Below are 23775 nucleotides of genomic sequence, written 5' to 3'. Positions count from 1 at the left end.
AGGGCATACAAGCTGCTGAGCAGGGAGATCGATGCGGGGCTCGATCCCAGGACCTTGAGATCATGACCTGAGCTGAAGGCAGAGGCTTCACCTCCTGAGCCACCCAGGCGCCCCAACAGTCATATATGTTTTAAAGAAATTAAGTGGAGGGCAGTATTTCAACTTTACTTGGACATTTGCCATTTTGTTCCTTCTCGAAGGATCCAAGTTTCCCTCCAGTATATTTCCCCTTGCCTTCTGGAACTCCCATTGGCATTCTACCCAGCATATCCGCACTATAACAAATCGTCTTGGTGTTCTCTTACCTGGGGATGTATTTTGCCTTTGTTGGTGAAGCCTTTTTTTGCTGGGTGTAGAATTTCCAGGTTGATAGGGTTTTTCTTTATGCCCTTTAAAAATACTGTTCCGCTTTCTTCAGGCTTCCATGATTTCTGATGAGAAATCATGCACATTCAACTCATCATTCCTCTGCATGTAAAGTGATGTTTTCCTCAGGCTGCTCTCAGTATTTTCTCGTTATCTTTGTCTTCACCAGTTTGACTCTGATGCGCCTAGGTGTATTTTCGCCAGCTTTATGGGGCTCGCAGTTTGCTAACATATTGAACTTGCTAATTAGTGTCTTTTACCAGTTTGGGAGATCATCTGGCCATTGTTTGCTCAAATATTTCTTTCTGCATCGTTCTGTCTCTCTTCTCATGGGATGCCAATTACTATATATTGGATATTTTTAGATTATCCCACAGGTTTGTGAGGTTTACTTTTTTTTTTTTTTTTTTTTAGTCTTTTCCTCTCTTCTTCGAACTGGGTAATTATTATTATTCTATTTTCAAGTTCACAGAACTGGAGAACATGAGGAAGGTCTAATTAAATTCCTATGGCCGATCTTTGAAGGGTTACTATAAGCTCGAGAAGTTAAAAGAAACACGCCATTGTAATTTTCAAAGGAAACTGCACTAACCAGAAATGTCTTATCCCTGCTTAAATTCAAGGAAATAAGAAAATTACTACTACAGAGTGCTTAGGACTGCTTGAGTACCAGAAACTAAACTGGGACTTTAACATATACCCTTGTATTTAACCCAGATAATAGCCCAGTAATACAGGTATTATTGTCCGAGTTTTACAGATAATGATACAGAAGAACAAACAAGTTAAGTAAGATGTCCCACTAGCAAGCTCAAAACCTGAGAACTTCAATTTAGGACTCTTATTGTATCCCTTTCCACAAAAAATCTCCTAATCTCCTAACTTAAGAAACTCATCAAGAATTAGATATGTCAGCTAACTTGATTTCCTTTACAACAAGATTAGCATTTACACAGATGCTGGAAGGATGGAGGATATGGTGTGCTAGCATTTCAGCAAACCACCTGTAATAATATAGTATTGGGGCTAAGAATCTAGGCTCTCTAAAAAAAACTTTTAAATGCTGGTTCTACCATTTAACTCATCATTTGGCCCTGGCCAACACATTTCAACCCTCTAAGCCATTGCTCCCTCGTTTCTTAAAATGGGAACTATAATGGTACCTATCTCCTAGGGCCCTGGTAAAGTGAATGGGGAAAATGCACATAAGACCCAGTACCTGCCACACAGCACATGCCAAGTTAATGTGAGCCGTTATGAAGGCACAACATCGCTGCGGACAGAAGAGGAACTAATGGGAAATAATTGTACCATCGTGATGAAATAATATGAAACATTAGAAACAACAAGTATTATTAGTCTCATCCTGTTCGACTTCTATCAACGTCTGCTTTTGTTCTATAATTTTCCAATTATCTTCTGGAAAAGAAATATTATAATGGGGTCACTAAAGAATTATACAGAACCGCTGCTTAAAAAAGAAATGTGCTTGTTATTTGGAATAGAAAAACACTGGAAATGACACGAGAACATTCGCTGGAGATTGCTTAAATAAATCATGTTCAAACTGCATCTACAGAACAAAAGCCATGTTTGTAGCAGATGGTCTGATTGCCTGGGAAGTGATCATTTCATAAACAACATAATCCCAGTCTTACATATATCGTGTAGGAGGAAAACAGACTAGAAGAAAATATACCAAAAGATTAATATGATTATTTATAGGTGGTGGGGTTATAGATGATTTTCATTTCCTTAGCAGAAATTACTATATTATCTAGTTTCCTAAAATGGCCAAGAATTCTTTTTATAGCCAAGAAATAGTTTCAGAAAAAATAATTAGTTTTATGTACCTTGACTGGCTTTATTGTCAAGGCTCTTGGTCCTACAGACCTAAAGTTTCCATCTCCAACACGGCGACGGAACTGAATGTTCATTACTGGAGTCTACGGCCATACCACCCGAAATGCGCCTGATCTCGTCATTACTGGAGATGCTTAGAAAAAAAGTGATATGGGGATTAATGGACCCAATAACAATCTTCAAATATTTTAAACTCTGAACTAATTAACAGATCCTTTATGTATCATTTGGGAGAAAGCTAAGTACATTTTCTCTTCTTGGATCCATGGTCAGATTTCCTTTTTTGGAATGGGATGGGTTTTGAAGGACCCGTCCCAGGAGACAACACTCACCCTGAGATGCTGGAATGAGCTGCCGGAAGGTCTAACAGCTCAATAAGTATTTGTAAATTGGACAAGGGCCAGAAAGTTGCTCATTGTCCAGGACTCGGGACACATCTGAAACAGTGCAGAGGGCATTGAGGAAGCAGAGAGTGACAGGGCACTGGCCTTTTGGGTATCCACCCCCCTACAGATCTGAGAGACCACAAGAGTTTTGGTATACACCATTGGTCTGATTTCAGGTTTGTAAGAGTTGGTCAAACCCTTCATCCTATCCCAACTATGACCACATTGCGCTGAACAAATCTGGTCTGTTTCATGACAGTTTTCCAGGTGCCACAGCAAAAAAGTAAACCTGCCCCCCATCTTAACCATGGCCTCTACCTCCACTGGCCCACAGCAGAGCCCCAAGAGGGGCCTCCAAGGACCTTCAACAGTAGGGAGGCACCACACTTTGCAACAAAAAGAAGGGAAGGGAACTGATAAAAAATGCCACCTAAGCTGAAAGCTATAGAAAGCCTTTTAACTGAGCTTCTAAACAAAAGCAGAAACAATCCTCTGTAAGTGGAGGTTCACATCAGAGATCCACAATCCTGACAGGCAACAGGCAAGTGTCCCGCACTACCTTCATGGATAAGAACAGAGTGTTAAAAATCAAATTACATTTAATTTGGGTGACGTTTAGAAAAGAGCAGGTGCCACAGGGTATCTTCAGAAGTCAGGAGGATACTGAAGGGGCCCAAAGAAAATCTCCAGGAGAGCAGGATGAAAGCCCCTCAAACTCCGCACCATCGTTCAAGTACACGCAACCCGCACCCTGACTCCAGGGTTGGTTCTAGGCTGTGTTCATGAGCCGAGCGAGCTCCAATGAAAGTTCAAAATCTGAAATGTTGACCAAGACTTCATAGAAGACAACTATGCACCTGCCCCATCTCCCCCACCCCATTCCCACCACTGCCCCCCCACTCCCCTCCCCTCCCCTCCCAGAGCACTGCTAAGGGGTTCAGGAACTGAAGGGCATTCTCCACCAAAGCTGAGATCCCCTCTTGGAGCCTGGGCATCTGAGACCCAAGCTAGTCCAGCAGAGAGGCCCCTCTCAGACATCACTCATCTGTAACCGGAGACATCTGAAGAAGCAGTGGAAAATCCCCCCAAGACAACAGCCACTCAGTTTCACAGGGCAGGGGACCCCCCAGGTTTCCCTGGGCTCCAGAGGGGGCCCCGGGCACTCAGTCCTCATTGTCAGTCTGGGGAAGTCAGGACACTGAATGGTGCTGAGTTTTACGAACGATACGCATATAACATTGACGTGACATATAGTAACAACCAAAGAAACACCGTATAATCCCTGTCATACAGTTGTACCTACAGGAAGAGAAAGTCCTTATCTCATAGCAGATAAACTAAAATCCCCATTGCCTTAGATCTTGAAACAAGGCAGGGTATAAAAAGAAACAGTCCAGGGATGCCTGGGTGGCTGTGGGTAAAGCATCTGACTCTTGATTCGAGGTCATGATCTCGGGTTCCTGGGATCAGGCCCCACGTCAGGCTCCATACTCAGCACAGACCCTGCTTGAGATTCTCTCTCCCTGTCCCTACCCCACTCCACTCTCTCTCTCTAAATACATAAATAAAATCTTTTTAAATAAATTAATTACTTAAAATTAAAATTTAAGAGCACTTGGGTGGTTTGGTTGGTTGGGTGACCGCCTTTGGCTTAGGTCATGATCCTGGAGTCCCGGGATCGAGTCCTGCATCGGGCTCCCTTCTCAGCGGGGAGCCTGCTTCTCCCTCTGACCCTCCCTCTTCTCATGCTCTCTCTCTCTCTTTCTCAAATAAATAAATAAATAAATAAAATAAAGTTTCATCCCTCTGGCATACATACAGCTCCTTCTTTAAAAAAAAAAAATAAAATTTAAAAAAAAAAGAAAGAAGGAAGGAAAAGAAGTCCAGCCAACCAGTCAGCCTGCCACTAAGATTTAACTGTCCCCATCAGCTGGGCCCGAGTGTCCAGGTGACAGGAACTTGGGTACTTTCTTGGCTAGTGGTCCCCACACCCGTGTCCTAAGAGACGTGGGCTCTAGAAGGCTCCCCAGCCCCATCTGTACAGGCGGGTAGTTCATGTAAAAACGGGCTTTACTGCTCAACATAGATATACATAAGATTAAGCCACTGATCTAGTACAACCCGCTCATTTTACAGATAAGGAAACAGATCCAGAGAATTCGGTGGGTTCACCCAACATCACACAGCTGGTGTGTGGGAACGACACAGATAACATTACAGCCTAAGCTTCCAAGGTGACTGACACTGCCGTCCCACCACGTAATTCCATTTTTGGGTAACTTCTGTACACACATATGAGCCAGTTTTAACCTGTGAAAACCACAGTAGCATCCAGGTGACCTCCGGAACCAAAGGCTAGAAAAAGAGGTAGGGACAGACCTCATGATGATCCCTTACTCTCCTCTTTGTCTCCCCTACCCTTCCCACATCCCGAAAAAATGCTTCTCTGCCAGGCAATGACTTCATCATTTTCCTTCTCACTAATTTGAATACTCTTGTGGGAGAGCCAAACGAAAAATGAAAATGATGAATGACCCCTTGTGCAATGCAGAAAAAATGCGGTGTCTGGGTCTCAGGGTGACGGAATGCCCCTCATGCAGAAACAGAACACGCTTCTCTCCAAAACAGAAAGCAGGAACAAGGGCATTTCAGAGCTCCGAGTGTGTTTGGACACATGGTAGGTGTGTAAAAGATTTTAAAAGGGCGGATGAAAGCAAATCAGCCCTCACCTCCAAAACAGGTAAGTGTTTTTACGTGAAAGGAAAACAGAAATTTTTCTAAGTGAGTCACAAAGCCATGTCGGGGGAGAAATGGGAATGGGGCAGAGGTATGCAGAACAGGGAGAGGGAAAAAGATCTGCTTGATCACCTAACACATTTTTACTAAAACAAATGTTTGACCCCACAGCTCAGCCTCTACCCCTCCCCCCGTGTATTTGGGTAAATGGCCATACTTGAATGATCACAAACACCAAATTCAAAGAGTATTTAAAATTTTTCCTTGTAGAAACCAATGTTAATTCATGAACTGAGTTTCACCTTTTTTAACTGAAGTATTTTGACATAAGACAGTATATACATCGGAGATGTCGATGTTAATTTGATAAAATGATATACTGCAGTATGATTGCTATCGTGGCGATAACTGGCACCTCTAATACATTACTTATCATTTCTGTTTTTTCATTTTGTTTCATTTTATTGTCTTAAGTATAGGCTCCATGCCCAACACGGGGCTCGAACTCACAACCCTGAGATCAAGACTCGGACACTTTACTGACTGAGCCACCCAGGTGCTTTACTAATCCTTTCCTTTCAGTGGCTGGAGTGGTTAGGTTCTAGTCTTGAAGCGAGTTTGACGATTACAATATGGTACTGTTGTCTCCGTTCACTGTGCTGTGCATTAGGTCATGAGGACTTATTTGAGAGCTTGAGGACTTCTCGTCGCAAACCTGTGCCCTTAAACAACACCTGTTCTAGCTCCCCACCCCCACCGTTCTACCTCTGTTCTGGCTGTTTTAGATTCCACACAGAAGTGATAGCACAGAATGCTTCATCTTTCTCCGTCTGACTTCTTTCGTTAACAGGATGTCCTGTCCATATTGTCACATAACCAAGTTTTCAAAATGCTGCTTCCTTGCCATGCATTTTTTCTGGCACGAGAACAGGGGGACACATTCTCAATCTTCATTTTCGCAGTTTCCAAGGAGGTGGCTGTCAGCAGTCCCCAACTGGAGAGAACACCCCTCTCCCGCTCCATATCGGATACCGAGGCAAGGGCTCGGGTATCCGAGCTCGGCATTTCACCCCTCCCTCTGACCGTCTCAACGTGAGTGCCGTTCCTATGAGGGGGCATCACGACAGTTTGTTTATATATTTTAAGAGGAGAAGTCATGGAATTTGCCAACGATGCTCGGGGGCCTGTGACACTGTCACTATCCCGGGGTGCCCTGCCCAGTGTAAGCCAGATTTCTCGTCCGCCCACTCTGGGCCCTCCCAGGACACGTTGCTAAGAAACCACTCCTCTGCACTCAGTAACTGAGAGTGAACACATTCCCAACTGTCACAGGACACGGCTCACGTCTCAACGGCAGCCAGCCCTTGGCTTTCTCGCTAAGACACATCTGAACTGGGGAGAAGTAAGCTGGGAATCGGCTATCACCTTCTTTACTGGAGGCCTTTTCCAGCCCCAAACCTTACTCTATTTCCTTTATGAAATAAAGTATTTATTATTATAATATTATAATGTAATATAATAATCCCCTATTTTATCACTCGTTCGAAGTAACAGAGGCATCTGACAAAATGAATGTCAAGTATAGCACCCAGCAAGCCATTCTGCAGAGTAGGAAGCATGCGAGGTGTTTAACACCACTCAGGACCATCGGGCGACATCAAATGCACGCACTTCCAAGCAATGCGAGAGGTCTGGGGGCTCAAGGAAGATGTGGGACTGATGAAAATGTTCAAAGAGTCGAAGTTCTGGCTCTTTCCAAATGACTACTGTTATCTGTGCAAACGATAAATTGTGAGGATTTCAAAAAAGAATAACTCTGATTTAAAGAGGGAGGGTAACTGGCGCCACGTATTTTAAGGGTAACACAAACACAAACAATGGACTACGTTTTCTCATCTTTCAAGAAAAGCTGGACTAAAACAAACCATTGCTGGCAAAAAAAAGTAACTCGTGATGAGCCCTCATGCTTCTTGCATGACGAGAAAAAGCTGCCAAAATCTTCCACAAAAACTCCACCCCAAGAAAACATGGATTACAATCGGGGGCAAAGACGATGCCGATTTGTTTCACGGGCACTCACGGCACTGCCACCGAAGAGCTCAAAAGAAACAATGAATGACTCCAAAGTTTAAAGAATAGTGAAGGGGCGCCTGGGTGGCTCAGTGGGTTAAGCCTCTCCCTTCAGCTCAGGTCATGATCCCAGGGTCCTGGGATGGAGCCCCACATCGGGCTCTCTGCTCACAGGGAGCCTGCTTCCCCCTCTCTCTCTGTCTGCCTCTCTGCATACTTGTGATCTCTGCCTGTCAAATAAATAAAAAATAAAATCTTTAAAAGAATAGTGAGAGTGCGATCAACATGCACTCTCTGTACTGGGAGCTTTGCAGACGAGTCTCAGTACCTCCTCCCCGGATCCCGGGGCAGATGCAGGCTCCTAGAAGGAAGGTGTCACGTGTCTGCTGTCTTTCCCCACCGGGTCCCAGAGCCCACTGTAAAGGCCTGCACATGGCTGGTGCTGAAGAGAAATCAGCTGATGAAGAAAGCAGAACCTGGGATCAGGGACATCGCACGGATGAGGAAACAGTGGCTTGCGTGGTTTCTGATTTACCCAAGGTCACTCATGTAGTAAAAGGCAGAAATGGAATTCCAACCCAGGACAGGAATACCCCAACCCAAGATCTAAGCCCCTAGGTCAAACCAAGAGTCTATCCTCAGTAATCAGAAGGGAGTGAACCATGGGGAACTAAGTGTTTATGCAAATATTTCCCACAATGGATACCTTACCATCGTGTCTAGGGATTTTGTTTGTGGTTTTGTCTGATTTTTTTCTATTTGTTTGTTTGTTTGTTTTCTGGAAATCTGGTATACCAAGAGATTAAAGCACCACCATTGAGAACATGGAAGGACTGTGCTGTGTGTTCGGGAGAAGGCGCCTGAAGAAGAGCTTCTGCTGGATGGGGTGCACGGCAGAAACCCTGCCATGGCTGGGCAGCCCGTCCTGTGTGCCCCTGAAACCGGTGATGTTCACTGCTCACATGGCTTCCCCGGACAGTGACCTTCTCCCTCACTCTTCTGAACCGTAAAACCTGGGATGCTTCAGGTTATCCAACCACTAAATGTGCTTAATGGAAGGAGAGAGACAAAGAAGGTCCAATTCTAATGAAGCGCCCTCTAGACAGCACATGCTGTCACTACCACAAAATGGCACCCCGAGCAATTGAGTTCACCCTAGTTAAAAAGAAAAATCAGCTACATAACGTGAAAGCCAACATCCTAAAGCACTAGAAATTAATGTGGAGGCATCTCTGGGAAAATAATGGGCCACTTCATAATTCAATTCCAGGAGCGTGGCATGTGAAAGGTTAACTTATTCAGGTGTTGAATTGGGGCAAAAAAAAAAAAAAAAAAAAAGGCATTTGATGGAGAACTTGCCAGAAGAGCCAGCCCTTCAGTCGTGACCTCTGGAGTGAAAGGCTGGAGTTATATATGAAACCTCAATTTAGAAGTAAACATTAAAATGAAGGTTTCTTTAAAATTCTCCAATAATTTTCACTTTAAAAGTATCAAATTGGCCTATAAAAAAAAGCTCACACTAATTACGCCAAAGCAATCAACTTCTTAAAAACCCTTTATTTCACAATTACACCAACATCCCATTAATTTGGGACACTTGCCCTTGTATTTATTCTTCGCTCATTACCTGTGTGCACATTAAGAGTACACCAATAACACAATACAGGCATTAATATGTAAAACATCAACAAAAGCCATCTGGAAAGCTAATGAATAATCAAGGGATTTCAAATTAAACTACAGAATTTTCCCTTAGAATCTTTAGGACAACACTGTCAAGTTCAATCTATTCACTTCGCCTCCAGAATCAATTTTTCAAACCTTATGACAGGTCTAATCGCTTCCACCTGTGTCTCTCGCTTGACTCTTGACTGGCATGCTACCAGCCAGGGTGGAAATGTAGACAAAGACCCCTATTAGGATCCGGCTGTTTCTCTACTGTGAGGTCACTCAGCCATTAAATTAGTTCCAGCCCAATTTCTGTCTCTCAGGCCTCGACTTCAGGGGAGGAGGGCACGCAGGAGAGCGGGTTAGGGGAGCAGAACCAGAAGAGCAGAAAAGGGGAGAGAGATGTTTGGGACTGAACGGTCACACGTGCAGAGAGGCGAAAAGCAAGCACGGACCCCAAATTCTGAAACAAAAATACTCTTTCTCAAATGATGGTGGCCATTCTCCCCAGTGCGATTTCCCCCAAAATGTTTTCAAAAATGTTGTGCTGGGACTGTTTTTCCTCTTCGTTCCCTTTGCTCGCAGAAGTCCACTGTCTCCCATGCAAAGGGAGCCTAATTGCCAAAACCATTTCAGCCCTCCAGAGGTGCTGGGGAGAGGCTGGCTGCTGGAAGAGGCAGACCCGGGAAGATGACCCGATCATGGGAGCGTCCAGAGCCCCAGATCTCACAGCTGAGAAGAGCAAGGCCCAGGGAAAGGATACTGCCATAGTTACAGAGCCAGATGGTGATAAAATCTTCAGTTCCAGCATTTTCCCTCCCAGACCGGGAGATTTATGGCATCAGGAATGATGACTGACACACAGTAACGGCTCATAAGAAAGTCACCGACCAGTCTATTTCCTTCCCTGTATCACCTTACCAACTGCACGGTGAGCTGATTCTTCCAATGCACTGTAAGGCCCAGGGCACCCTTCTCCATCATTCTACCTCAAGAGCCTAACACTGGCATAGAGAAGGTACGCCATAAACGCTTACTCTATGAATGAAGGCCAACTTAAGCCAGAGAAATCAAGGGACTTAAACAATATTAAAAAAAAAAAAGTATTTAATAAGGAAATCTGTATTATTCTTTACAAATGAAAAGGAGTCTGCCCTTGGTCTGTTTACTGAGGATATATAAGTATGCGGAGGAAATCAGTATAAACAAGTCTGTGGCCATCTGGCTCCCCACAAACCGTGGCTTCACATATGCATTACTTCAGTATCTGAGAGCGATTCAGTGAAAGTCATCAAAAAAGATGATATATGTCAAAATCTAAGAAGGGACAACTCCAAAATTATCATGACTCAGTTACTCCCAAGCTCTTGCTCTATGGCCTAGTCTAATGCCTTCCCCACAGCAGAGACTTCTCACAAGATGGGACAGAAGGTGATTTCCCAACCACGCCGCACCTCTCCATGCCGGCGATGGACCGTGCTAACCTATCGCCCCCGCCGGTGCAGGACCCCCACCACCACCTGTAACTCACATCTGCAAACAGCTTCCGCGGTGCCCAGCTGTAGGATGTGACCGGGGGACACAGTAAAGTTCACTGGCCCGGATGCAGTACCGAGCCCATGTCCTTGGGACTCCATCCAGCTCGCTGAGCTAACTGGTCACAGGAAAACCTACCAGGAAATTGGGCAGAAGGAAAAAGAAAGGTGTCGAATGTCAATCAAAGCCAGCATCGCATCCAAAAGGTTACCATGACGACACAGTAGAAAACATATTTCAGGGTCAGAAACACATGCCAGGGAGCACAACTGGAGCAGGGAACACAGGGTGAAATTATGCGTCCTCATGGCCCGGTGGGCAGCTGAGCCAAGTGTGACTACTGGGGGACCAGCGCTCGCTGACATGTTGAAGGCGAGCCCACGGGCCCTTCAACTGCCTTGATTTAGTTGCTAGCGAGCGGTTGCCTTATCTCCCCTGGTTGCTCCCTTCCACCCCCACCCCCGAGCTCCTGCCCCTCTCCCAGTTTACGAACACCTTTAACATTCCCAGCTCAGGGGCAGAGGGGAGGTGGCGAGGGGCTCTCGCCCCTGCCTGCTTTCATACCTGGAGATCAGATGAAAACTTTCACCGTCTGTCTCAGGGCCACGGTAGCTTAGCCGGGTTTGTAGCCAAAGAAGAACAGACGGTGCCCTCCAAACTGTCTGTCGGGAGAGAAATTTCCAGATCGCCCTAGATTTGTACTCGTGACCTAAGAAAAATACCTCTAACGGCACCGAGTAAGCAGTGAGACAGAATCAGTGTGAGTATTCGAGTAACTGTTTGCAGCCACGTTAGACCTTGGAGGCACTGGAGCTGTCACGACGTGAATGCTATTTAAAGGTCTCAGCTACCTTTCTGAACAGTCTGACTAATAAAAAGTACATGCTTGGGACAAAGGCTTCTAATTCTCCTCCGTGTCTGTTCTCCGCTCCTCCCCAGCGTTCAGACCCCAATTTTCAGTGGATTCGTGGATGCTGAGTAGAAAGACCACATTTATTTCTTAGCCTTCTTTGTGGGTGGATATGGTCCTGTGCTTAAATCCCAGCCCGAAAACATACACAAAAATGTCATGAGCGATTTCTGGAAGGAGTCCTAAGAGTGGAGCCACCCCCTTCTCACCCCTCCTCCCGAGTGCTGGCTAAGACGAGAACATAAATGTCGGGGTACCACTTGCTGAGGGGGGCCGAGGAACTCAGTTGCACCCTTGACACGGTGGGCCACACGCTGGCCGACCTGGGCTGCCCGTCTCGGCCTCTCTGGTTTATGGGACAGAGAAATAACCCTAAGGCTCAAACCAGTTGGAAACCGTTTGACCCGGACGGATGCCTGTCTAATCCTCACCGACCCAGACGCTGGTACCCGGATGGAGTGTGTCAAGGCTCCGGTCTCTCGCGTGTCACAAGAAATGCAGCCTGAGAGGGAGGGTCATCGGGGCAGGGAACGGTGGACGAGAACACACGTCTCGAAGGTTCGTACGTGGACTCGGCTCCCGTCAAACCGCGGAAGAGCACCTGCTAGGAGCCCGGCTGTCTAGAGCTTGGAGGAAGACCGTGCGGCTGTCAGAAGCGATACCGTCACAGGGACCAGCTCGGAACACTCACGAGGACCGTGTTTCCTCCGCTGACACGCTCAGCAAAGTTCCCTGTGAGAGCCACGGCCTCCCCAGGAGCTGGCCGGGCTCAAAGGATGGAAAAGAAAACAGATCCGACGCGCGGCCGGCCACCAGCAGGCTGCACTGGAGCCTCTGGGCGGCGCCGGCAGCACCCACAGGTGGGAAGACGGACGCCTCGCCGCGGACAGCCCGCAGCCTCGCGCCAAAGGTGCCATCAAGGGATCGCCCCAGCCCGGTTTCATTCAGCCCAGGGACCCGCCACCGGACTGAGAGAGAAGGGGTCGGGCAGAGTATCAGGGCCATTCAAAGACCAGAGTTTTTAGGCTAAAAATCTCAACTCCTGGTGAGAGCTTTGCTGGTTTTTCACTCAGAACCATTCGAGGCCTACCGAAGTCTTCAGAAACTTCTATCTCTTCAGAAACCATAAGGCTGACCTAAAAGGCTGTCATTTCACCCTAAGAACAATAATACTCAGAACCCCCAAACCCTCACTGAGAGTGGAGGTCAGAAGCCCATCCGTCTGATGCACAGCTCAATGTGTTACAGTTCAAGACCCTCCCAAAAGGCAAAGTCACGACCCCAAGGACACCAGGCCCAAGGGCACAACCAGGAAACCTACCTACCGCCCGTGGAGGGCGTCCTTCCTCTCCCTGCCCCGGGAGATTCTACGGTCCCCATCTCAGCCCCTGCAGCCAGGGGCAGAGAACACGTCTGCCAAAGAAGGTTCCATCCCCCGAGATCCTGAATCTGCTCGAGAGGAAGTAAACGAGCAGGCTGGTAGGGCCTTCCTGGAGGAGGCGGTGAGAGTTTTAGATGAAGAGAGCGGGGGGACAGCTACGACACGGACATTTGGGACTGTGGCAGACATTTCTGGCTGTTCCCCAGGATGCACTTCCCACTCCCTTCTTAGGAAAAGAACTCCCAATTTTTAGCTGCCACAAGTCTCCACGGGTGGGCGGGAGAGCCAGAGAAAAAAGATTTTGGAAACTTTATAATAAAGATCTATTATCTAACTTAAAATTTACTTCTATTCCAGACCCCAAGGAAAGAGCCACAGAAGGGACAGATACAAAGACAGAAACATGCATGGAGTTCAAACCCAGGACATGCTTTTGGAAATTTCTTGTTCTGCATAACGGGCCTATGGATGTGGTCGGTTCACAGAATCAATTCCGTATATGGTAAATTCTGATGCGTAGCTTTCCACATGCTGGTATGGTACTAGAGTTTGACTCTGATGACCCTAGGCACTAAAAAATACCGTATGAATCTGGTCAATACATTTAAAGTATATTGAAGCAGAGTCTGGAAGATAAAAGCTTTCAATACATGTTAGCTGCTATTATTATTAACGTCATTATTATTATTATTATCATTACCACAAGAGACTGCTTCCAGGAGGAGAGCCCACGTGGGATCAAATATAATATTAGCTAGAGACATGATTTGGGTCTGGGGCACGTGGGTGGCTCAGTCATTTAAGAGTCTGACTCTTGACTTTGGCTCAGGTCATGATCTCAGGGTCGTGGGATCGAGCCCCGCATCGGGTGCCCCACTCAGTGCGGAGTTTGCTAGTCTTTCCACCGTCTCTCTCTCTCTCTCTACCCCTCCCCCCTGCTCTCTCACACTCTCTTTCTCTCTCTCAAATATATAAAGAAATCTTTAAAAAAGAAGAAGAAGAAAAGAAATGGTCTTGGCCTTACTCTTTGCAGGGAATAAGCTCTATGTTTCATTTATCCATCTCCCAGTCCCTTTGTGGACTACTGATTTTTCAGCATCAAGGTGACCTCTTCAAGTTCCTTCTCCTAAAAAAGGCTACAGCCCATCCAACCCACCCCACCCCTGGGCACTGCCCAGCAGACTTGCTGACGCACGAGGCTGCAGTGAGTAACTTTATCTCCACGAGTTCGGAAGGAAGCCGTGCGAGCCGTGGAAGAGGACATCTGTACGTTTCGGTGAACAGCCACGATTTATTTATGCGGGATCTGCTCTGTGCCAGGCGGAGGGATTAATCATTAATCATCAAAGCTATTTCATTCTCCATGCTTTACAGAGACCAGGCAATAAGAGAGACAAAGACGCTTCCTAAATGCCCTTGGAAAAACCAAAATATTTTCCTCTTTTGTAAAAATAAAAACTCGTAATTCTACAGAAGGTTCTGACTCTGCTATTGTCCTGCTCAGCTATATACTTTTACAGACTTAAGTTGCCTAAGACAGAAAGTTTAAAAAAAAAAAAAAGTTCAGTATCAAAAAGGAACTTACCACTGTTCAAGGGTGCTAAAGCAGTGTATTTACATGGCATTTTTTTTCTATCCTAAAACAAGTGCTCACCAGCATGTAAGGAAACCCAACCGTCTGATGACACAGGGGACGGGCCATCCACTCAAGGCTTGCAGCCCGCTTCACAATCACTGCCCACTACACGAGCTCAGAGACCGTAATTCCGGTGGTTCAAGATTGTCCCAACATAAAATATTCTTCACTTATTGCCCAACAACAATGGGCAAGAAGTGACAACGTTTTTCTTTTTTTCTCTCTCTTTTTTTTTCTTTTTTTTTTTTTAAGATTTTTTTTTTAATTTATTTGAGAAAAAGAGAGAAATTGAGAGAGCACGAGCTGGGGGGAGGGGGAGAAGGAGAAGCAGACTCCCCGCTGAGCAGAGAGCCCGACGTGGGGCTCAATCCCAGGACCCTGGGATCCTGATAAGCCAAAGGCAGATGCTTAACCAACTGAGCCCCCCAGGCGTCCCATGATGTGCCAATATTTCTCCATCAAAATTTATCTTCCAAAATCTTATGTCAAATGCCACATCTGATTTTTTATTTGGAAAATATGATGATAATAGGTCACCTTTTCAATACAAATGGTGTTCTCCCGGGCAACAAAGGATTATCACAGAGTTCGCCGCCCCAAGTAATGATTCTTCCATATACAAATACAGGCTTCCTCCTTCTCAGAGGAGGGCAGGGGACCGGGTAGGAGGAGAGGCAGGAGAGGGAGGGAACCTATGACAACACAAAATAACACAGCAAACAAAAACTGTTCGCGACCACGGCTCCCACTACCCCCTGGCTATACCTACCTCACTCCACGGACTCCGCTCCACAGATGCCTTCTCTACACACTAGTCACACAAAACCGCTCATTCCATGGCTTTGAGGATAACAGTCAAGAAAATTCTAAGCTGATCTCATCATTCCATGTCAACATATGATCAAATTCCAGAAATTACTAAGAAAGACTAAAATACTTCACTATGGTGAATTATGTCTGCATCTAATTGTACAGTCCATGAGTGAAAATGCCCAGAAACTGTGAATCCAGTGGGGGCTTGCGGGCTGGGGGGGGGGGGTCTTAAATTCCTGAAATTTTAGTCCCATGTTGAAGGAAGATGCTTTTTTTTCCCCTAAAGATTTATTTATTTATCTGATAGAGAGAGACACAGCGAGAGAGGGACACAAGGATAGGGAGCGGGAGAGGGAGAAGCAGGCTTCCTGTTGAGCAGGGAGCCCGATGCAGGGCTCAATCCCAGGACCCTGGGATCACAACCTGAGCTGAAGGCAGACACCCAGTGAGTGAGCCACCCAGGCATTCCAGGAAGACGCCTTTTTTATCCACTCCCTCTATAAGCCAACTTTTTAAATGAACTATCTCAAAAAGGAATATTGGTTAATACTAATTTAAGACTAAAACAAATTCCTTTCATCTGTTTGCCATTTTTTAAACTTTAACCAAAGTCCATGAAACAGAAGAAATAAGAAAGATAACTCAGTAAGAATAAATCTCGAATATTTAAATGGGATTAGAGAGCGCCTGCAAAACGTACTGGATAGGGAACATATCAAAAGGGGTTTCCAAAAGTACAAAGTTTCCGATTCGTTTCAGTCTAACACAGCTCGTGTGTCACAGAAATGCCCTGTCCAAATGCCCCTGCAAAACATCTTCCACTAAGTGCTGAATGCTGATTACGACAACACAAAAATAAAATGAGGGCCTGTGTAATAACATCACTGCTTAAAGATATTTTTCCGTAGTTTTCTCCAAGGATCATCTGCAAGGCCAACCACTAAGGGAAGAGGTCACAAGACACAAAATCCCCTTGCTTTCAAATACAAACCTGGGATCAAGGTTTGTCCCCCAGCACTGGCCAGACGGGACAGTCAACGCCACTGGGCTCCTCCGACAGGTGCACCATGTCTGGCCAGAACTTACCCGTCTAGAAGATTCATCGTGGTGGGCGCTACTTCAGCAAACAGAATCACTTTTCCGAGTCGCTTAGTCTGCAGATTCTGTCGGTAGATGTCTAGGTTAAAATTTTCCGAAGAGAAGGCCTCCACATCAGTCACCACAGGTAGAACAGATGGCGTGATTTCCATTTCAGACGTGTAGGATGAAAGAAACTTAAGGGAGAGATTGCTGGATTTTATGACTCCTTTAGGATCTGCATGCTTCCCCAGCCACTGCCTAAGAGGATCCCAGATTTCCTGTGTTAGAAAGAAATGAAAAGGTTGTAATTCAGCAGTACATGAGGAGATGGTAGCCTTTCCCTAAAACGCCATTTCGGTAATATAAGTACCTCCTAAGTCATGATCAGTAAGAGCTGCGAGAACATATTCTGGATGTCTGTGCGATCATACAGCAGACATTAAGTGTACGCAACAGGCTTTTCTCGGTAAATACGGTACAGGGCTGTAAATGTATTTTCTCTTTCTTACCCTTTTCTTCATCACCTTTTCTTTACTCTAGCGTCCCTTCTCGTGAGGATATTGTACAGAATACATAGCACACAAAATGCATGTTAATCGGCTGTTTATGCCACTGGTAAGGTTTTTGGTCAATAGTCCACTACGGCTAGTTAAGTTTTCAGGGAGTCAAGGTTATATATTTTAGGGGAGTCAAGGTTATATGTTTTGGGGGAGTCGAGGTTATATGCTATGGACTTTCGGCAGCACTGGTGGGGGGCGGGGTGGAGGGGAGTCCCTTTATCCCCACATTGTTCAAGAGCCAATGGTAAATTGTTCAGAAGCCACGATCCAAAGAAATACATACAGCACCTTATTAAACTTTCTATCTTACACAGTATCCCAAATCCTTAAAGGTCTTCTCCAGGTCTAGAGTTCATCAGTAATTCTCTAGTCTGTGCCTTTTGCAGAAAATGTACAGCTTTAAACTTTCACGCCTTAAGGAAATTCATTATCTTAGTTGAGGAAATATTGTAAAATGCCTGTGACAGGAGTCACAGAAGACAAGGGACTAAGACAGGAGCATTCGCTGTCCGACTCTGGAGGACCTCTACCTCCCCTCCTAGACAAGCTGACCCCCACCAGCCACTGACAGGGCACCAGCAGGGAGGAACGTGACTTTCCCATGGGGAAATGATGGGGAACCCAACAGTTGCTTTCTCTTTGTCCAAATATGAATCCAGGGGGTTGGGAGGGAGGCAGAACCTACCAGAAACCTTGCCTCACCCAGAACGGAGCTCTCTATTCTTCTCTCTACCGCAAGAAGGGGTCCTAGAGCCTCCCAGAAGGCTGTGACTTCCTCTTAGGCCCTGGAGGGCCTCCCTACATAGTGGGCTAGGAGGTGGGAAACCAGGGAACTGTGGGATCAGGGGAGTCATCACCCCGAGAGGCCAACACCAAATGTATTCAGATCAGACAGTCACAGTAAACACAGATCCAGGCTGTTAGGCCACCTTCACGCAAACGCCAGGCCTTTCAGAAGACAAATGTGCCCTTCCGTTAGCACAAGGGTACGCCCCAAAGGTGCACGTGGCCACAGAGAAGCAGCTTCCAAGATGAAACTTCACTGAGCTAAATTCAACTAGCGCACCGCTAAAACTCACTTCTTTTTTTTTTTTTTTAAGATTTTTATTTATTTATTTGACAGACGGAGATCACAAGTAGGCAGAGAGGCAGGCAGAGAGAGAGGAGGAAGCCAGCTCCCCACTAAGCAGAGAGCCCGATGCGGGGCTCAATTCCAGGACCCTGGGATCATGACCCGGGCTGAAGGCAGAAGCTTTAACCCACTGAGCCACCCAGGAGCCCCTAAAACTCACTTCTGCTTGGCGAAACATACAGAGGACAGAAAAAGAAGTTAAATAACGTCAGGAGGAAAAAATCAGAAGAAATCGAGAAGGTGAGACATGGCATAGAACAAATGGGTTACAGGGGCCCTGGGGGTAGAAGGGGGTGGTACAAGTCTGCAGGACTCGATCAAATGCAATGAGCAGCTCCTCACCGCACTCTGGTTTGAACAGTGGAGCCGGAAGAGACATTTTGAGACGATCAGACACGTGAGTCCAGACAGTGTGGCTCAGACAACAGAGGTTCACTGTCAGGTTCAGCAGGCGTGATCACGGGACCAGGGTGGCGTAGAAACACGGCCTTTATGTCAGTAATGTGTATGTCACGGTATCTGTAGTTTACCCCCAGAACAAATGAAGCAAATAAGGCAAAATGCTAATAACTGTTAAATTCAGCCCATGCATATTTGGGATATCTGTTACACTATTCTATTTTTCTCTAGATTTTAAAACTATCGTGATTAAAAGTAAAACAAAACAGGGGCCCCTGAGTGGCTCAATCGGTTAAGCGACCAACTCTTGGGTTTGGCTCAGGTCATGATCTCAGAGTCACGAGATCAAGCCCCGTGTCGGGCTCTGTGCTCAGCACGGAGTCTGCTCGTCCCTCTCCCTCCCCTTTGGCTCCTCCCCCGACTCACACACACGCTCAGTCCCTCAAATACATAAAATCTATAAAAAATATTTTAAAAAGTAAAACAAAATACAGAAATGGTAAAATAAACATTAACTGTTATAAAAATATCAGATTCAACCAAAATGTTCGGTCAATCCATTCATGCGACAAATGTTACGATATTCTGGGGTGACTACCATATGGCAGACATTTTCATAGGTTCTGACGTTCAGTAATGAACAAAGGCGCCGAAGTTCCCATCCTCAAAGGGCTTATATTCTAGCATGGGAGTCAGATCATTTTTAAAAAATTCATCGGCATAAGACAGAGAATGCTGGACAGTCGCGAGTGCGGACGAGGGATGATACGCACAGAAGACAGATAAGAAGTGCTGGAGGAAGCCATCGTGGGGAGGACAGACATCCCCGGCGGGAGGGGGGAGAGGGGGTGGGACAACATAACCCACACAAGCCCATGGCTCTTTAGTTATGTAGAGGCTCCAAGGGGAGCATCAGGAGGGACGGACGTGCCCGGAACACAGAGCAAGCCACGAGGAAGCCAAGGAGCCCAGAGGACAAGCCGGAGGGGCACCCACGCTGCGCAAGGCCTGAAGGGCCACAGTGGGGACTGGGGCTTCCACTCTCGGGGCAAGGAGGAGCCGTGGAGGCTTTGAGAAAGGGAGCGTGGCGACCCCCTGGTCACAGTCACTGTGGGATCACTCACTCAGCAAGCTGCCCTGAGCGCAGACCAAGGCGGGTACGTGGAAGCGGACACCAGCCAGGACACCTGCAGCGCTCCAGGGAGGGAGATGCCAGCACCTGGACAGGTGTCACAGTGGCCTGCGACTGATGTAAAGGCTGCAAGACTCGTTAACAGATCACCCTCGGGATGGCAGAGGAAACAGGGAGTCAAAAATGAGCCCAAGCCACCAAGTCAGCCAACTTTATATGTAAAACAAGGAAATGCAGGCTTCTCTTTAAAAATAAATAAATAAGGGGCGCCTGGGTGGATCAGTGGGGTAAGCCTCTGCCTTCGGCTCGGATCACGGTCTCAATGTCCTGAAATCAAGCCCCACATCGGGCTTTCTGCTCAGCAGAGAGCCTGCTTCCTCCTTTCTCTCTGCCTGCCTCTCTGCCTGATCTCTCTCTCTCTTTCTGTCAAATAAATAAATAAAATCTTTTTAAAAAATAAATAAATAAAAATAAAAATAAAAATAAATAAATAAATAAGCCCAACACTTCGGACCATAGCACCTGGAAGGAGGGGGACAGCCACCCGAAGCACTGAGACAGAAGGGAAGGAACAGGTGTGGACGGGAAGAGCCGGTTCTGCACACGTCACATTCGAGACCCTGGTTAGAAATGCATGGAGGGACACCTGGGTGGCTCAGTGGGTTAAGCCACTGCCTTCGGCTCAGGTCATGATCTCAGGGTCCTGGGATCGAGCCCCGCATCAGGCTCTCTGCTCAGCAGGGAGCCTGCTTCCCTCTCTCTCTCTGCCTGCCTCTCTGTCTACTTGTGATCTCTCTCTGTCAAATAAATAAAAAAAATCTAAAAAAAAAAAAAAAAGGAAATGCATGGGGGCGGGGAATAAGCAGTAGGACAGAGTCAGGGATTTTGGGGTGAGGTCCACACCAAGGACATAAATTTGGGGATCTCCAGACTGCGGATGATACTCTGAAGGCAGGAGACAGGCTGAGAGCAATGAGGAGTGACTGTAGGTGAAAAGCGAGGCTGCACCGGGTTCCTGGGGCTGCCGCTACAAACTGCCCCAAAGTGGGAGGACTCAGACAGCAGAATTCTATCCTCTCACAGTCTTGGAGGTCAGAAGTCCAAAGTCAAGGTGTCGGCAGAGTCACACTCCCTCTGAAGCCTCCAGGAGAGAATCCGTTCTAGGCTTCTCTCCTGGCTTCTGGTGTTGCTGACAATCCTTGGCTCCCGTCCCTGGGTCTGTGCCTCCTGTCGTCTTCTTCAGAGGACACTAGCCATACTGGATTAGGGCCAGCCCTAGTGACCTCATCTTAATTGGTTTAGGCCTACAAAGACCTTATTTCCAAAGAAGGACACCTCATAGGTCCTAGAGATTAGGACTTCAATGTACCTTTGTGGGGAGACAGAATTCAACGCACGATGGTGTCAATGTTTAGATGTCAGGGAGACAGGAGGAGTCTGAAAGGAAAATCAAGCGTGAGTGTATAGGGTACAGGAGGGTCTTGGGAATCCTGGGGCCGGGTTTCACGGGCGGCAAGAAGACAGGAAGATGGTGGCAGGGCGGTAGGAAGAGAGCTGAGCAGTTCCCGCTGGACTCTGCAAGGCAGAGCCCGTCAGGTGCAGGCAAGCCTGACGGTAACAGAGGGAGGAAAGAAACCACAGACTCCAAGAACTAAACTTTGGCAAGGAGTTTCCCCTAGGGGAAAAAAAAGACTGGCGTAGTGGCTACAGAGAGGAAGGGAGCCCTCCAAACAGGTATGTTTTGGTTAAAAGAGAGAAATAACAGCATATGTTTTAATGATGATGTGAATGGTCCAATCCAGAAAGGTAACAGGCGAACAGGTGAGCGCTGGATCCCGATGCTCAAGCAGGGAGGTCAGCTTCAGCAGCAGAGCCCTCACACACTGGGTGCTCAGGGGTCACATCCCCGCTGGAGACACCAGGCTGCTTCCCCCCTGGGTCACAGCTCTCCCTCACCCCCTCTGGCTGCACAGCCACCCAGGATAGCCCTGGGAACTCATCTATGCTACCACTGTTCTGCTCCCAGGCAGCAGGGGAGTACGTAGGAGTCCTAGGCTGAAGGCTGTTGACGTCATCTTCAGATTCCTTCTATTTTTTTTCCTCAATAAATAAACAGCAAGATCATCAACTAAGAGAGAAAAGGAAGCAAGAGGTTTGAGAAGGCAAACTGAGAAAATAAAAGGAGCACGTGGAAGTGTCCAGGGTGCACTCCAGGTTAGTACTTCTGAATTCAGAGTGAGCAGGTGGCACAATGCTGTGCTTTTATCCAGATACAGTCAGCTACAGAGGTGCGTGGAACAGATGCGGAGGAAGTTGAGGGGCACATGAAGCAGCACAGTAACTGCCCTACTGTAAATGAGGCCCTGGTGCAGATGTAAAGAGAAACAATGGGTAATCCTGGCCCAGGAGCTCACACCTCAGTGGGGAGGACAGCAAGAGGAGAACGCCAGGACAAAACAGGAGAAGATAGTTCCAAAGGGGAAAGCAAAGTACCCAGGAGGAGTGCAAGATAGGAAATGATTCTGTCTGAACAGGAAGCAGAAGAGCTGTCAGAAGACAGTAAGCAGAAGTGAGCCACCGGAAGCTCTAACTTTCCATCTTTGCATGAAGAACTAAGAGAAGTTTTATTTTTTTTTTAAAGATTTCATTTATTTATTTGAGAGAGAGAGAAAGAGCACACAAGCAGAGGGAATGACAGAGGGAGAAGCAGGCTCCCTGCTTGGCAGGGAGCCGGGCTGGATCCCAGGACCCCGGGATCATGACCTGAGCCAAAGGCAGACGCTTAACCTACTGAGCCACCCAAGTGCCCCTCAAGATAAATTTAAACCAAATATTCCCGGTTCACGGTTATTTCTTTGATATAAATTCTATTAGAGGAAGAAGACAGAATGAACTCATAACGTACAAAAGTAACTCTCTGTTATGGACGGAACATTTGTGTCCCCCTGAGAATTCACAGTGAAACTGAAATCCCCCAGGTGCTGGCAGTAGGAGGTGGGGGCCTCGAGGAGGTGAGTAGGTCATACAGGTGGAGAGTCCTCCTGAATGGGACATGGGAACGGCCCTTCACAGAAGCAACTCCAGAGAGATCCCCCCACCGTTTCCACCAAGCAGGGACATGGCGAAAGACAGCTCTCTGCATCCCAACAGAGGGTTCTCACCAGAACTGAACATGCCAGCCCCTTGATCTCAGACCTGAAGACTCCAGAAGTGTGAGAAATAAATGTCTGTTCTTTAAAAGTCACCTGGTCCACGCTCGTCAGTCTTAGCGGCCTGAACTAAGCTACCTCCAAACCTCAAATCTGGCCATTAGTCATAACCAAGGCCTTCAGCTCTGGCCAATGCCCTTTCAGCATAAAGCGAATGGATCTGAATTGCCTTCATCACGTTCCCCAGGGCAGTCGGATGTCACAAGGCCACCACAAAGGCTGACGACACATATCGGTGAATAGGTTAAATCACAAAAATAAAGGGAAAATAACCTGGATAACAAGTATTTCTTAACAAACTGCAGTTTTCATTAATCCAACCAGAGGACTACAGGGTTATTCGGCAGCAACAGGCAATGTTAATCTCCATTCAAAGTCGATGAAACCGACAAGAAACAGCTGGCACCGGGTGTCTAGCTGGAGAATGAACGGGAATAAAGAATCCAGGAATGGGAATTTCAGAACGGGAAAGAAGCGGGGAATCTCCTCTATGGGGAATTATCCAACAGGCCACCTCTACAGCATTCATCTAAGAAATACGCAGGGAACACCCGCTACGTCTCAAAAATAGGACCACAGCATAGAGACGGGTGGGCGGATGGGTATGCACACACACGACAATCTAGTAGAAGTGCCTAAAAAATGAGTTCAAACTAGTCAGATACACACATCCTTTGGCAAAATGGATCAACCTGCCCCGTCAGATTGAACTGCTTCTTCCTATCTGCATGGAGCCAGATTCTCAAGGAATTACATTGTCACTGTTAAGGTTCCTGAGCCCGAAAGGGATATTCCAAATTGTTTCTGAGAGCAATACTTCCGAGATGCACGAAGATGCAAAATAAAATTGATGAAAGCAAGGCAAAACGGGGTTTTGTTCTTAGCCTCTCTCACATAA

The 23775-nt window shown here is 46.7% G+C and overlaps 1 protein-coding gene across 1 annotated transcript in view; it reads right to left on the bottom strand.

Annotated features, from left to right (window-relative positions):
- Positions 1 to 23775, bottom strand: part of HLCS (holocarboxylase synthetase) — a 202131-nt gene that overhangs the window by 129177 nt on the left and 49179 nt on the right. The window contains exon 6 of the mRNA XM_044250939.1: positions 16452 to 16723. Coding sequence (XP_044106874.1) covers positions 16452 to 16723 — 272 coding nt within the window. The remainder of the gene's footprint in view (positions 1 to 16451; positions 16724 to 23775) is intronic.

This window comes from Neovison vison, chromosome 6 (genome assembly GCF_020171115.1).
Source record: "Neovison vison isolate M4711 chromosome 6, ASM_NN_V1, whole genome shotgun sequence".
In the NCBI taxonomy this organism is placed as follows: domain Eukaryota; kingdom Metazoa; phylum Chordata; class Mammalia; order Carnivora; family Mustelidae; genus Neogale; species Neogale vison.
This window is presented reverse-complemented; position numbering and strand designations above follow the sequence as displayed.